Source organism: Hippocampus bargibanti, linkage group LG10 (assembly GCF_051943395.1).
Source record: "Hippocampus bargibanti isolate YZ-2025 linkage group LG10, ASM5194339v1, whole genome shotgun sequence".
NCBI classification, from domain to species: domain Eukaryota; kingdom Metazoa; phylum Chordata; class Actinopteri; order Syngnathiformes; family Syngnathidae; genus Hippocampus; species Hippocampus bargibanti.
Window position 1 is genome coordinate 1065918 of NC_142743.1, and position 16528 is coordinate 1082445.

General features: G+C 43.1%; 1 protein-coding gene across 4 annotated transcripts in view; it reads left to right on the forward strand.

The window, feature by feature from the left end:
* The window catches only part of LOC148892032 (VPS10 domain-containing receptor SorCS3-like), a 181753-nt gene that overhangs the window by 58414 nt on the left and 106811 nt on the right, over nucleotides 1–16528 (forward strand). For all 4 annotated transcript variants that reach the window (XM_089005560.1, XM_089005559.1, XM_089005558.1 and 1 more), the window contains exon 2: nucleotides 3875–3942. Coding sequence is in view for 3 of the 4 variants with exons in the window: in XM_089005559.1 (XP_088861685.1) it covers nucleotides 3875–3942 (68 nt within the window). In the remaining variant the exon portion in view is untranslated. The remainder of the gene's footprint in view (nucleotides 1–3874; nucleotides 3943–16528) is intronic.

The window sequence follows — 16528 nt, forward strand, 5'->3', positions numbered from 1 at the left end:
ATCATGCATGTCAAAAAAAATAGCTATTTTTCCAAGAAAACTGAATCCTTTTTAGTCTAAGGTTTTAAAGAATTAAAATTGGCTGTCTTGTTCAATAATCGTTGTACTTTATTTGTTCAGTCATGTGCTGATCAAGGAGTTCAAGACAACGCATGTGTTTGACACAGTGTTGTCAGACCTTCAGCAGTGCTACGTCTGAATCTGAATCGTCTGAATCTGAATTCACAGCTACTACTGTAAAAAAAAGTCTGGTGTGATTTACTAGACGTCCTGTACTGTACAAGAAGGTACTATTAGCCAGGAAATAACGTGTGGAGAAATAAATACTGTGATTAAACGATTAGTTTTTTTTTACCATAGGCGTGGAGATTCATGATATGGTGTCAGAAGTTTCTTTTTCACACCGGGTCGGAAGTCGCACGTTCACACCACAAAGAAGATCATTGGCGAAGGATGGCAAAGCATTAATATATTCTCATAAAATTGCAATATTGTTTGCCATTATTTTCTAGTCTGACATTTCCTCATGATGTCCAACATTTCTTGAAAAGTCCGTCTTAAGAATGGCTTTAACAGTAAATCTGAAACCAAATCAATTAATTCTCCTCCTTCAGCCATTGTGGGTTGACAAAACCGCTACTAAATCAACACAATTTATTTGCTTATGCAGCTAGTTACTGAAAAAGTATGCTAGCTCTGGCCAGTATGCTGTTATGACCAGCAACTAATGATACTATGATTGGCTAGTGCTGAGCGAGTCATGTGACGAGACAATCATAGTTTGCGAAAACTCACAAGTTGACCAGCGCCTGCAAAGAGGCGCTAGAACCCCTTTAGGGTTGCAAACTCGAAATCTGATTGGTTAAAACCACAGTTTGATCGACCCATTTCATGCTCCGGGGCCCGCCAAACTGATTGTGAAGGCGTATAGGTAGATTTTTGACCCTGGTAACAAATGATGGCTGAAATGTGATTGTTAAATGCTTAAATACGAAAATACACGCCTGGAAGCAGCACAACAGGGCAAAAGTAATGAAAGGAAGGTCGATGAAAAGGTTTCTTCAGCCGTCATCTGTACTTTGAAGGTGTCAGACGTTTCGCTCCTTATCCAAGAAACTTTGTCAGCAAACTAAAGTCTTACTGGTAGTTTATGCCATAAATATATATATCCCTACTGTCCAGACATGGCGGTGCCAGACTCTGCTATGATAGGTCCCTGCTCTCAGGTTGGGGGGAGCAGAGGACTACTCCCTGCAACTCACTCCACTGATTGTTCCTATTGTTCTTCGACCGGTATCACCTCATCAGTATTACTAATCCTATGTTGCCTAAGCAGGCTATTGTATGAAGATCCAAATTGAACCTCACCCCTCCAAACCGGTTTAATGAAGGATGTAGTTGTTTTATGAAAATTGCTTCTTTTACTCCCCTTTCAAAACATCTATGTTCTTTCCCTAAGATTTTAACCTCGTTGTCGTCAAATGAGTGGTTGCTAGTTTTTAGGTGCATATGTACTGCCGATTGAGGCCCACTAGTATTATCCCTCCGATGTTGATGAAGTCTTTTTGAGAATTTGTTGAGTCTCCCCAATGTACTGCTCTTTACAATTTTCATTCTTACAATGTATTGAATAAACTACATTACTTTGTTTTTCATTTGGCAGCCTATCTTTCGGATGCACTAATTTTTGCCTTAAAGTGTTTATCGGTTCGAAATAAGTCGGAATTTTGTGTTGCCAAAGGACTCTTTGTAGTTTTTCAGAAACTCCTGCAATGTAAGGTACCGCTACTCCTCTCCTTTTTATATCTTCAGAATTTTTGGTTTAATTCCCTATTCTTTCGTTCTGACATTTGTTATGACCACTGAGAGTACCCACAGTTTGTGAGTGCTCTCCTGATATGTTTTAACTCCTTTTCTCTCTTAAAATGTTAGCAAAAGAACATAGATGGTTTGAAATGGGAGTAAAATAAACAATTTTCCTAAAACAACTAAATCCTTCATTAAACCGGTTTGGTGGGGTGAGGTTCAATTTGGATTGTTCATACAATAGCCTGCTTAGGCAACATATGATTAGTAATGCTGATGAGGTGATACCGGTCGAAGTGGGGCAATCAGGCCAGTCGTTAGTCAGAACAATAGGAGCAATCCGCGGAGTTGCAGGGAGTAGTCCTCTGCTCCCCCCAACCTGAGAGCAGGGACCTATAGCAGAGTCCGGCACCACCATGTCTGGACAGTAGGGATATATATATATATATATATATATATATATATAGGGCCTAAACTACCAGTAAGCTTTAGTTTGCTGACGAAGTTTCTTGGATAAGAAGTGAAACGTCCGACACCTTCAAAGAAGTACAGATGACGGCTGAAGAAACCTTTTTATCGATGGACCACTCCTGTACGACTGAGAGCTTACACAGACGTAATGAAAGGAAGCTGAAAGAGTACTTGAACATTGAATAATTGATTGATGTAGTGAACGACGTCATTACTTAGATATTGTTTCCATTTTGATGTACATAATTGTTTTACAGTAAATTCTTGTTATATCGATATCGGTTATATCGATAGTACTGCTTATTACGATACTATTTCTTTGAACGCAAGGAGAAAATTTACATGCCGCAGGATCGGATATATCGATAGTCCGGTTATATCGATATTTTTTCCGACTCCCGATAATATCGCTATAACGAGACTTTACTGTATTTTGTAATTTTCTTTTTTCTTTTATATTCACCTATAACAATGTTAAATATGATCGTCAGAGGGGGGAGCATGTTAACGCAATTCACTATTCAAACATATTGTAAACATCATTTAATTTTCTTAAAATCCTTTTATTTTACTGGGCCTCCGTTTTTATCCGGTCAATGACGTCACATCCTTTTACAAAAGCTCTCCCAAACAGCTCGGCCGAGCCCTCCTCCAAAATCTGCGAGAGGCGCCCTGCACCACTGGGTGCAAGTCAATTCCATTATGTGTCGCCCCAAATTTTTAATAATCTTTTTGTTCCTACTTTTGATAACTGCTTTATTTTCGATATTTAAACAAGCCAAACAAAAACAATGAATATCAGACAAACAAATCAACAAAAATGCCAAAATACCAACGAACCTTGCAGGCTCACATCGACAAAGGGATTAGAAAAATTAGTTGTCTCCTTGTTTTGTTTGGTATTATCTTCTTTGTGTACTGGCTGTACAGAGCTCACGAAGTAGCTGTCTGTTTGATTATGTGTTGGCGAATGCCCATGCCAATTACTGTCGAGCAGAACCCGTTTACATTCAGGCTAATAATCACAACTCAATGGCATCGGATCATTAACAGGGAAATGACTCAATAAGGAGACTATCTACTTCCATATATAAGGTGTATCAGATTTTAGAATGCACTGTCAGGAATAATCAATGCTTTTATGTGTAGGACATTCAATTAGCCTGCCCTGCATGTTTTTGGAATGTAAATAAACCTTTCAGAACGCTGTTGGATGCGAACATCCTTTCTAGGACTCCTTTAAACACATCTCCATAGTGAACTTGCAATGGTCGCTAGTAAGACTAATGATTACAATGGCCTTCTCCTGGCTATAATTTGACACTTTTATTGTTTTGGCTTTCATCTATCCTTATGCAAAATCACTATGCCACTGTTCTTCCACCTCCATACTGATTACTACTCATTTGGCCTGGAGCTGCTCTTTTTGGTCCATCTTCTCCAGAACTCACTTCCATATACTAATTTAAAAATAAAAAATGGAAAAGATGAAAATAATTCACCTGATTACTCATCCATCATAGTCTACAATTATGTATTTATACATATATTTCTAAAAGTGAAGCAAGTTTTGTAAAATGGAATTCTTCACTTCCAGGTTATCCTGATACTAACCAAGCTGTACGACTTTCATCTCGGCAGTGTCACTGAGAGCACTCTCTGGAGGTGAGTAACAAAGTTTGTGTAAATTCTGAATGATTATTATGTCTAAATATACACCATCAGAGCAAATACGACAAAGGGAATTTGATTACATTATTTTTTTTCCCTCCAGGACAATTATCCCAATGTAGTCTGATCTCAAACCACTTACTCTGGGATATGGGTCACTTTTATTTTTTCCCAATTTATTAACAGTTGAATTTAACACATGCACATTGTCACACATTCACAATGAACCAATACTTCTATTCTCTTTATAGTAGTGATTGAATCCCATTTCCATTATTGAGAAAGCTTTCTTGCACTGGATTTGGTCAGCTCCAAACAATTATGCAAGATCATTTGTAGAAATTGTTCAATTTCAGATAAAGAATCAGTCTTTATAAAGTTTGTAAATCGAGTTTGTTTTCCACAAATACTCAAATAATTTCGACTGTAGTCATCCACAGTTAGAAAGCATGAACTGACTTGATACGGTGATTATATTATTGTTCAAAATTTGTTGTCAGATAAATGGAAAAGAACAACGCAAATGCGGATATGTATTTCTGCTTCATGCGCTACACATCGAAGACCCAGTGATCCAGTGGTTAGCATATCATCCTCACAGTGCAGAGGTTGAGGGTTCAATCTCTGCTTCAGCGACCATGTGTAGAGTTTGGATGTTCTCTCCAGGCCTACAAGGCTTTTCCTTTCAGGGGTCGCAATCGTGAATCAGTGTGCTCCATCTCACCCTGTTTTTTGCATCCTCTTCTCTCACACCAACTACTGGTCTCACCATAGTTTTATAAACCTTTCCTTTCAAAGAGAACAGGAGGCTGTACTATAATTCTAAAATATTGACATGACAGCATACAGTAAAATGTTTATGGTTCTGCTTTTTTCCTCAGATATTCAAATCAAGATGCTTCGGATGTAAAATGAAATGTAGCCGTCTGTCTGCCCACTACCCCCAACTATTTCTCATTAAACGTGACAATTTGACAAATAGATGTAGCAGACTTACAAATAATGAATTTACATTGATTCTCTTCCCACCTTCAAATCCCCATCTCAAAACCCACCTATTTAAAATTGCATTTTCTGTGTAGCGATGAGAAGGTTTCTTCAGCCGTCATCTGTACAAAAGTGAAGGTTTCGGACGTTTTCGCCTCCTATCCAAGAGGCTTCGTCAGCGAACTAAAGACTTTAGTTCGCTGACGAAGCCTCTTGGATAGGAGGCGAAACGTCCGAAACCTTCACTTTTGTACAGATGACGGCTGAAGAAACCTTCTCATCGATGGACCACTCCTGTACGACTGAGAGCTTACAAAAAAAAAAAAAAAAAAATTTTCTGTGTAGCTTTATCTCGTTTCTATTTATAATTGTATTTTATTTATTATTGTATCTGTTTTCTTCAAGCTTGTCTGTGACTGTAAAGTGTCCATGAGAGCTTTGAAAGGCGCTTGAAAATAAATTGTATTATTATTATAACACATTAACAGCAGTTTGGATGATCATATGAAAAGGCATTAGGGGCCAGACTTTTCAAGCATTGCTACTTTGATGGTGGGTCAGTAGCCATTTAAAGTTTTCACCAGCACTACAATTGTTTCAAAATCTCAAATAAATCCCTATCACCGATAAAACATTTTCAGGGACGAATATATATATATATATATATATATATATATATATATATATATATATATACAGCTAACATCCGAGTTACGACCGGGTTCTGTTCCGTCAAAATGGTCGTAAGTCAAACGGTCGTAAGTCAAAATCAATTCAAAATGTCGAATAGAGACTGCGTGCTAAATGACTTGCAAACGATCTGATTCGGAAGCCACGCGGGTGGGCGTGGGTCTGGGTCGCGCGTGTGCGACAAGTTGCTGCGTTCTCTCCACCACGTTCTCGTCCACCCCATTCTCGTCACGGCGGTCCCGCGCAACCAAGCGCCGACGCCCACCCGGCTCGGATCTTGCCTTGGCCGGTGGACACCTCTCCTCCGGTGCCATGACATGGTCGATTTCTGTGCAACAGTGAGATACTGGCTGGCCAAAATTGCGCTGCGAGGATGTTGCGGTGCCTGGCATAGAATTAAAAAAAAAGGTTATGGTGGTCATAAGTACGGGTCATCGTATGTCGCACCGGCATATGTTACGGTATATATTTGTGTGTGTGTGTGTGTGTGTGTGTGTGTGTGCGTGTGTGTGTGCGTGTGTGTGTGTGTGTGTGTGTGTGTGTGTGTGTGTGTGTGTGTGTGTGTGTGTGTGTCTGCGTGCGTGCGCGTGTGTGTGCGTGTGTGCGTGTGTGTGTGTGTGTGTGTGTGTGTGTGTGTGTGTGTGTGTGTGTGTGTGTGTGTGTGTGGCAGCCAGTTAAAGGTATACCCCGCTGACTACCCAAAGACTGCTGGATTAGGCTAAACAAATGAGAAAATGGATGGAAGAATGGATGGACGGATATGTAAATTCCAACATGTTCACTGAAATTAAATCACGTATTAATTTACGTGTTTTCCAACAAGGGTCCAGATGTCAAGTCACATCCAGAGTTTTCCATCTCTGGTCTTCCCTCGCTCGGATTTTGCCAACAATGATCTATTGACAACTTAATCATTGCTCGCTTTGGTTGCAATGTGTTTTGGAACAAAAGCCACTTTGGATATCCTATCTAAGGTGATAGGAACGGGACAGAAAAGGAAGGACCTTGCTTTGTCTTATCACTTCATGACTACAATTCTGCTCCACAGTCTGAATGGAGTCACTTGCGGGTGAAGAAGAACATCCTTGAAAATTGCATCATTTTGCTCGGCTTGCTCGCAGGCGATGTGGTTTTTCACAGGTCAGTTCCTCTAATAAGTATCTAACTCTGAGAGACACCCACCTGATACCTTTGGCACCTGTGACCTTTGGCAATTGGATTTGCTATTTCCCTCCATGTCTCACCACCATGACCTAAACTCAACAGAACATCGTATTAAAAGAGCTACTCTTAAGAGACTTGCTGAATGATTGATATGATTTCTAACCCCTGGAGTGTTTTTTCGGAAGCTCTTCCCTGTGAACTCACAAAACATTTACTCTTTTAAATAACACACAGTGAGCAACATTTCTCACCTGTCCCACCACTTTTTTTGACTGTCACAAGCGTGAAAACGTCAGGAAACAAGTCAGAAGGAACTTGACTTGCCGTGAAGAACCCTGATGGAAGAAGCCAAGATATAAGACTCCACATTCCATACGTCAAACTCGTGATTCTTTTGTGAAGACAAGACAACAATAGTATTAAACACAAGCAGTTACATTTCATGAGATAACATTATGACATATTCAAGTTTTCTTTTTAAACTGTACTCTCACTTTTGGTTGCTGATACCATAATGATGTGGATTTATTTGGCATTGGATTACTGTATAAATTGCCATTTGCGATTGGCTGTATAGAGTATGTGGGCGGGGAGGAAATCCCTCTTCCCAGTTGACGATCCAAGAGAACGCAATGCATAACAAAAAGTAATGGCTGCTGGCACTTTATTCAGTAATTACGTGGTAGCAGCTTCAGTAATGGCTTACTGAAGACCCAAGGATATATTTCGTCGTACTACAGTAGGTGTGAATTTATTTTACGACTGTTAAAGCATCTGTGTTTTATGCTTCCCCGTTCAATGTTTGACTAAAACATACATTCCATACAAAATTCTTACGACCGGCCGCTCGGAATGTAACTCGTTCGTAAGGTGGGTTAGCGTCTCCCGTGCTGATATGTGGTTTAGAAAATGAATGTATTAATCTCATTTAAATTAATGGGACCTTGCACTTAACAAATCAAATACATATTTGTTTTTAATTGGAGGAGACTTCAGTTTTACATTCATCCATCCATCCATTTTCTTCCGCTTATCCGAGGTCGGGTTGCGGGGGCAGCAGCTTCAGTAGGGAAGCCCAAAGTTCCCTCTCCCCAGCCCTTTCTTCCTGCTCGTCCTGGCGGATCTCAAGGCATTCCCAGGCCTGCTGGATGACATAGTCCTAATTAGATGCACGAGCCACCTCATATGGCTCCTCTCTATGAAATATGTCATTTCAGCCGCTTGTATCCGGAATCTTGTTCTTTCGGTCACGACCCATATAGCTCATGACCATAGATGAGGGTTGAAATGGAAAATGACCGATAAATTGGGAGCTTTGGCTTTTGGCTCAGCTCCTTCTTCACCACGACAAATTGGTACAAAGTCCGCATCACAGCGGATGCCGCGCTGATCCCTTCTGCCGTCGTTCGTGAACAAGACTCACAGATACTTAAACTCCTCTATTTAGGGCAATATCTCCTCCCTGATCCGGAGAGGGCACTCCACCCTTTTCAGGTCAAAATCAAAGTCAGCTTTATTGTCAAATATGCTAATATGCATGACATACAGCACAGATGAAATTACTGTCCTCTCGGACCCAACGTGCAAGGCACTCATAGTGTGGCTAAAAAAACAGACACTTGACAACAGACAATACCTATAAATTGTGAATGTAAAGTGCGGTAGCATCGTATGTTCCGACTGAGAACAATTGTCTCAGATTTGGAGGTGCTGATTGTCATCCCAACCGCTTTACATTCGGCTGCGAAATGCTCCAGTGAGACTTTGAGAGCCCTGCTCTAAGGCTCCAACAGTACTACATCATCGGCAATTCTCAAGATACAAAGAGGAGAGGAGTAGCAGTACCTTACATTGCAGGAGTTTCTGAAAAATTACAAAGAGTCCTTTGGCAACACAAAATTCCTACTTATTTCAAACCGATAAACACGTTAAGGCAAAAATTAGTGCATCCAAAAGATAGGCTACCAAATGAAAAACAAAGTAATGTAGTTTTTTCAATACATTGTAAGAATGAAAATTGTAAAGAGCAGTACATTGGGGACACTCAACAAATTCTCAAAAAAAGACTATCAACATCGCAGGGATAATACTAGTGGGCCTCAATCGGCAGTACATTTGCACCTAAAAGCTAGCAACCACTCATTTGACGACAATGAGGTTAAAATCATAGCAAAAGAACATAGATGGTTTGAAAGGGGGGTAAAAGAAGCGATTCTCATGAAAACAAATAAATCCTTCATTAAACCGGTCTGGTGGGGTGAGGTTCAATTTGGATCGTTCATACAATAGCCTGCTTAAGCAAAACAGGTTAGGCAACATTCGTAATGCTGATGAGGTGATACCGGTGGGAGTGTGGCAAATAGGCCAGTCGTTAGTCAGGAATGTAGGAACAATCAGTGGGGCCACAGGGAGTGGTCCTCTGCTCCCCCCAACCTGAGAGTAGGGACCTATCATAGCTGTGTCCGGCGCCACCATGTCCAGACATTAGGGATATATAAATAGGGCCGATACGACCAGTCAGACTTTAGTTCGCTGACGAAGCCTCTTGGATAGGAGGCGAAACGTCCGACACCTTCAAAAAGTACAGATGACAGCTGAAGAAACCTTCTCATCAATTCTTCAGTTATTGTAAATATTATGGCTATGGAGCTAAAACTTTGAAAATGTGTGCTTAAAAGCCCACTAAGATTTTCGGGGAAAAAATCATGTGCTAAAATGAATTCTGAAATGAACTATAAGACATTCAATTGTTCACTGTGGGTGTAATCCAATTTAATGCTTAAAATGTGAGGGACTTAGGGGGATAGAACTTTGAGTTGATTTTGAGAGTGTTGGAAAAAGCAGCAGGCAGCCCCGTGGTCCAGTGTCCACTGCAGAGTATCAAACTGCAGAAGTTCAATCTCAGCTCCTGCCTCACGGTGCGGCATTTGCATGTTCTTCCCAGGCCTCAATGAGTTTTCCTTGAGCACTGTGGTTTCCTCCCACATTCCAAAAAATGCATAACAGGCTGACTGAACACTCCAACTTCTTCCCGGGTGTGACTGTGAGTGTATAGGGTTGTTCATCTTTGTATGCCCTGCAACTGTTTGGCAACCGGTTCAGGGGTGTCCGCCACCTACTGCCTGAAGCCTTCTGCGATAGGCTTCAGCACACCCCATGATCCTTATGACCATAATGCGGTTAAGAAAATGGATCTATGAATGTCCATGCAGGACAGCATTTTGGCAGTTTGTGGTGGCCGGGAGGTAGTTGGTTGAGTGGGTGCTATGAAATATGCGAGTTCAACATTCCTCTCAGATCAGGGTCAGATCTGCAAAGATGGTGTTGCCAATACGAATGTATCAGAATAGACAAAATGTTTAGGCCTCACTACTTGCTCTCTGGTAAAACTTTATATTCACGTGTCTATGTTTTAAGATACACGAGATTTGCTTTACAGCTCCTGATCATAAAGGTAGCAGACACAGGTGCTGCAGTCACTTTGGGTAGCTCTTGCTCCCCTTCCAGGAGAAAACTTTTATTTCAGAATCAGAATCAGAATACCTTTATTCGTCCCACAATGGGGAAATTTGCAGTCCACAGCAGCAATTGAAAAGGGATGGAGTTGGGGTGGGGTGAAAGGATAGAAAACAAGATATTCTAAGCATAACAAAATAAAAATGTCAACTGTATACTGTGCAAATGTAAATGTGCAAAACCGTTCCATAAGAGAAAAAAAAACAGTACATAGTGCAGAATCAAGAAATGCATTTTGATATATTGCAACAACCCATATTTACAAGTGTCCAGTTTTTTTTTTTTCACATGTGATCATTGAGAATTGTGAAGCCTGACAGCAGTCGGTAGGAACGAGCGGCGGTACCTCTCCTTCTTGCAGCGCGGGTGAAATAGACTCTGGCTAAAGGAGCGACCCAGTGCTGTCAGGGTGGGCAGGAGGGGGTGGGAGGGGCTGTCCATCATAGCTTTTAGTTTAGCTAGCGTCCGTCCGTTGCCCACCTCCTCCAGAGAGTCCAGCGAGCAGCCCACGACAGAACTGGCCTGATTGACAAGGCGCTCCAGTCTTTTTCTGTCCCGGGTAGTGTGGCTGCCTGACCAGCAGACAATGCCATAGTGGATGGCTGATGCCACCACAGAGTCATAGAAATTCTTTAGGAGTGACCCCTGAACTCCAAAAGACCTCAGTTTCCTGAGTAAGAAGAGGTGACTCTGTCCCTTTTTGATTAGGGCATCCGTGTTTGTTGTCCAGTCCAGTTTATTGTTTAGAGTAACACCCAGATACTTGTAGGAGGTCACCCTCTCAATGTCCGAACCCTGGATGTTCAATGGTGCAGGTGAGGATTGTTTCCTGCAGAAGTCCACCACCAGCTCCTTGGTTTTCCCAGTGTTGATCTGGACGTTATTCTGCTGGTACCAGTCCACAAAGTCTTTTGTCAGTCCCCTGTACTCCCTATCGTCTTCCTCTGTAATGAGGCCGACAATAGCTGAGTCGTCAGAGAACTTCTGAAGGTGGCAGGTTGGGATGTTGTAGTTGAAGTCCGAGGTGTAGAGGGTGAAGAGGAATGGAGCCAGGACTGTTCCCTGCGGCGCTCCGGTGCTGCAGAGAAGCCTGTCCGACTCACAGTTCTTTACCCTCACGTACTGTGGCTTGTTTGTGAGGTAATCTGTAATCCAGGATGTGAGGTGATGGTCGACTCCGGCATGCCGCAGTTTGTCCCCCAGTAGATTTGGCTGGATGGTGTTGAAGGCACTGGAGAAATCGAAGAACGTGATCCTCACCGTGCTCCCAGCATTCTCCAGGTGCAGCAACGCCGTATGGAGGAGGTTGATGATGGCATCGTCCACACCGATGCTGGGCTGGTAGGCAAACTGTAGCGGGTCCAGTGATGAGTTTGCCAGCGGTCGCAGGTGGGCGAGGACGAGTCTCTCCAGCGTCTTCATCAGGTGAGACGTCAGCGCCACCGGTCTGTAGCTGTTGAGCTCCTTTGGGTTGGCAATCTTGGGCACTGGGACCAGGCATGGCATTTTCCACAGCTGTGGAACTCTGCCCAGCTTCAGGCTCAGGTTGAACAAGTGCTGGACAATGTCACACAGCTGGTCGGAGCAGGTCTTGAGGAGTCTGGAACTGATGTCATCCGGACCTGCTGCCTTCCTCACCTGCATCCTCCTCAGTTGTTTCCTCACCTGCGCAGTTGAGACAGACAGGCAGGAACCAGGAGGCTGAGGGTGTGGCAACGGTTGGGAGGGCAGTTGTTGGTTGCGGAAAGCTGGTCGTGAGAGGGGGCAGGGAGGGTAAGGCCACAGTGAGAGTTGGTGCAGGTGCAGCTTCAGGTGAAGTTGACGGTGGGCCGGGGGCGGCTGACGTCTTGTCAAACCAATTGAAAAAGCGGTTGAGTTCATCTGCCCAGTCCTTGTCTTTTTCGTTCAATGTCACTGGGCTTTTGTGGCCTGAGATGTTTTTCAGGCCCTTCCAGACACCAGCGACATTGCTGGCTTGCAGCTGCTCCTCCATTTTCATCCTGTAGACCTTCTTCCCCTCTCTGATCTTCCTCCTCAGTCGGATCTGCACGGCTTTCTGTTCCTCTCTGTTGCCCGACACAAAAGCCCTTTTCTTTTCTTCTGGAGGACTTTTATGTTGGGATTAATCCATGGTTTGTTGTTGGCAAAACACCGCACAGTCCTGGTGGGTACGGTGTTTTGTTCACAAAAGTTTATGTAGTCTGTGATCGTGTTGGTGAGTGAGTCAATGTCTTCCCCATGAATCTCAGTAAAGAGCTCCCACCTGGTTGAGTCAAAACAGTCCCGCAGAGCTTCTTCAGCTTCTGTGGACCATCTTCTGATCGTGCGGGTCACAGCTGGTTGCCTCTGGACAAGGGGTTTGTACACAGGCTGGAGATGAACCATATTGTGGTCTGCTCTTCCGAGAGGGGGGAGGGGGTATGCATCCTTGGCGTTTGAATAAAATAGATCCAATATGTTATTGTCTCTGGTGGCACAAGTTACATACTGTGTGAATGTTGGGAGGGAGGATTTCAGGGAAACGTGATTCAAGTCCCCTGAGATGATGAACAAGGCGTTGGGGGACTGGGTTTGCAGCTTGTTTACAACAGTCATGAGGGCATCGGAGGCAGCGCCGCCATTTGCCGTAGGGGGAATGTACGTCGTCACGGCTATGACGTGTGAGAATTCCCGTGGCAGGTAATGCGGCCGGAGGATAACGGCTAGCAGCTTGATGTCGCGAGTGCAGAGTTTTTCCTTCACCGTGATGTGCCCAGGGTGGCACCATTTGTCATTCACAAATACAGCAATCCCTCCTCCTTTCTGCTTACCGCTGCCTTCATTTCTGTCCGCTCGTACGAGTTGGAAGCCCTCCAACTCTGCGTGGGCGTCCGGAGTGATTGCCGATAGCCATGTCTTCGTGACGAGTAGCAAGCTGTACTCCCGGTACTCCCTCTGGTGCCGCGCTAGCGCCGCCAGCTCGTCCATTTTATTCGGGAGCGATCTCACATTCCCCATGATGACGGACGGGAGAACGTTTCGGTATTTCCTCGTTCTTTTGCGGCGATCTTTCCCGGCCCGACATCCTCGTTTCTCCTCTTCAGTTCGTCGGGGATGTCCGGCGCGGCGGCCGCTTGTCCGCTATTAGCCCGCCATGCTAGTAGCTGGTCTCGACTGTAAACAACGGGATTCCGAGTGTGAGTGGTTTCTCCGTTAGCAGGAGCGGTGAAAAAGTAAAAAATAACGGCAATGAGCAAAAGAGAAGATGCCCATCTCCTCTCCGTAGGTTTAGGGAACGAAATTAGGCAAAGCAAAAACGGAAAAGTAAAAAAATGGAAAAGTAGACAAGAAAAGGAAAGAGCTGCTGTGGAGGCAGCCACACAGGGGGGCGCCATCTTGAAATTTCTATTGAAACAGTGACACAATAGTGTATTTACCCCAGTGCGGTTGCAAATTAATGCACACAGTTAATGAGCATGCAATGGAACAAAAATGTTCAGAGCTTGCACAGACTTCTTACATTTCATGTGTGGCTTTTAAAACTCTTCTGTAAGTCACGAGCTACTGTTCTGGAAAATATCTGTGACGTATATGTCCCCAGCAAGCGGCAAGTATGTTTATGGGGGTGAAAAATAAAAATGATTTGAACATTGACTCTGAATACACAACTCACAGTGAGCATAACTATAAGGGGTTGTGGCAGACGTGCATAAAAGGTAAGAGTCATGCTACTCCATTTAGACGTGGTTTGGGAAAAAGTTCGGAGGCTCCAAACAAGGTATTCTTGTCAAAATGTATTTTGTGCCATACCTCATCACTTTTATATTGTTATTTTGAAATGTGGTTTTGGTCTTACTATGATGGTGGAAACTCCTGCTCCAGAACGGTGGAAATAACCGTCCGACCCCCTTTTAGAAGCATTGCCAACAGCACATTGCCGGTCTGGCATGGGTAGCAAAGAGAGCAGCTCTAAAGGCTTCAAGAAGAGATGTTTTGCTGACATACATTGACACAGTGCATGCTGGCTTCATTTATATTGTCTTAGCTATGTTTATGTGGAGCATCAGAATGTTTCACTCTCTCTGCCTGATTAATCAATTTACACTCAATGCAAGTGTAACACAAATGGAAACATTTGGTTATTCATGGTTTTGGTATTCTAATGATCGTGCCTGGAGAGGGATAGAGGGATAATATGAACTTTTCTTTTGTCATCTGCATTACTCGTGGCCATGAATAGATGGAAAAATATCTCGAAGGATGATAGAAATGAGTATGTTATGCAGCAGTGAACGCATGAAAGCACACCATCGCTGATCATAATGAGTGATTTCCAATCACGTCAAGAGACTGAAAAGGTCAGAACTGAGGTTATATTTCTCAAATTTTAATTATGATGAAGCATGTTGCCACAAGTGAAATCAATCATTGAACAACGGTGGTGAGAAAATGTGCCTCGTACCTCCCAAATGATATGTAAAAGATACTAAGATCAAAACTGAATCATGTTGACTCAAATGGCAAAAAGTACAAGTGAGTTTTTAGGGGCGTTTTAACTCACAAATTTATTCGGGAATTGAAAATATGACGTAGAGCGGCATTCCCAAATGTGTTTGGGTTCTGTTTTTCTTGCTGCTTGTGCCGATAAAGCGCTAGCCAGAACTTTTGGCAATGTTTTTCCCTTCCACAAGGGGGCATAATTTCCCTTTTTTCCATGTTAGAGCTTTGTTCCAGATTCAACTGTTATTAAAGTGCTATATAAATCAATATGTATGCATTGTATATTGGACAGGCAGACTCATTTCAAGCATATACAACTCCAGATCCATATAATTTAGGAATGAACTTTTTTTATTCTAATGTTTCCTACGCTGCATTGAATGTTTATCTCGTCCTACAACTCAATAGTCTGTGGATCTTGGAATTCGAATGACAATGACAAAAAATCTGGCATTGCAGTGGACACATTTTCGCACGTCTGCCAGTGAATGAGTTAAAGATGGGCAGCAAGGGGGGCTTGCTGAATGTTCAGTCATTCCAGAGAGTGTGACCAGCAACAGAAAAGGCTCGATCCCCTCTGAGCCTCCGTTTTGTCTTTGACACATCTAATAATGTCTGGTCAGCAGACCTGAGGCGCCGGGAAGGAGTGTCGGTTAGGATGAGCTATTGAACGAGATTAGACAGAATAGAAGTTATCATATTTAAAAGTTTCATGCTGTTATATGCTTAGTGAACATGTGTGGCTGGAGCGCACAATGAAAGCACAGAAACCTGGGGTCAATCTGAGGTAAACAGACACAGCCCGTGAACCTGTCATCTTCATGTAGGAGATCTGGTCTTTAACATAATTTAGGACTTGGGAAATTCATTCAAATGAGTAATTTAGGACTTGTTACTCCTTTACATCTCAAGGTCATTCGCCGGGTTACAAGACAACCAATTAAAATATCTATGTTCTATTGTTTATAGGTGTTGGTGCTAGGGACATCCAGGGGCGTAGTATTCAAATTGAGAAAATTATGTTTTACTAATGTATCACTTAAATTTGCATATACTCTCAATAAATGGCTTGGCAGAGGGCTGCAGAATTTGGGTGTCTGTCTTAATGGCTGCATCCTCTGCCGGCAGTAAAAGATGATCTTCCTGTGTCCATGCCTTTGTCCACAGTGTCCGATCGAATATCTCTGACAGCTATACCACTAATAACGTAATGGCCACGAGGTATATATAACGTTGCAGGTGGAGCCCTACAGTGCCCCATGTTAGTCACAAACAGAACCGTGACAGTAGCCCTCCTCCAAGGGACTGCAAATGAGTGGCCAGGTGAATCTGCATGGGTAGCAAAGATAATAGCGGCAGATGATCCAAGTAATGGCCCAGCTACCACACATAATGAATGAATCATCCGGCATCCGCTTGCAGATGAGCAGAGCTGTTACACACAGTAGGTGACTCCTGATCAGCTGGACACACGATAACCTTGACCAACAGCACCCTTTTGAATATGGTAGCGATTTTGCCTAAATAATTCCAGAGCAGTGACAGGGATATTGTACTTGGTGAATAACTCCGCCCCCACCACACTTAGCTCAACTTAAGTTTCCAGGCTTAAATAATCGCCCCCTGCAATACAAAACTGGAGATCTGGCGACAGATAATCTTACATGACAGAAGCCAGTCAGTTACTGATATGATGCAGCACAGTCAAGCATAAATGGACGGGGCTGAGCACACCGATGTGTGC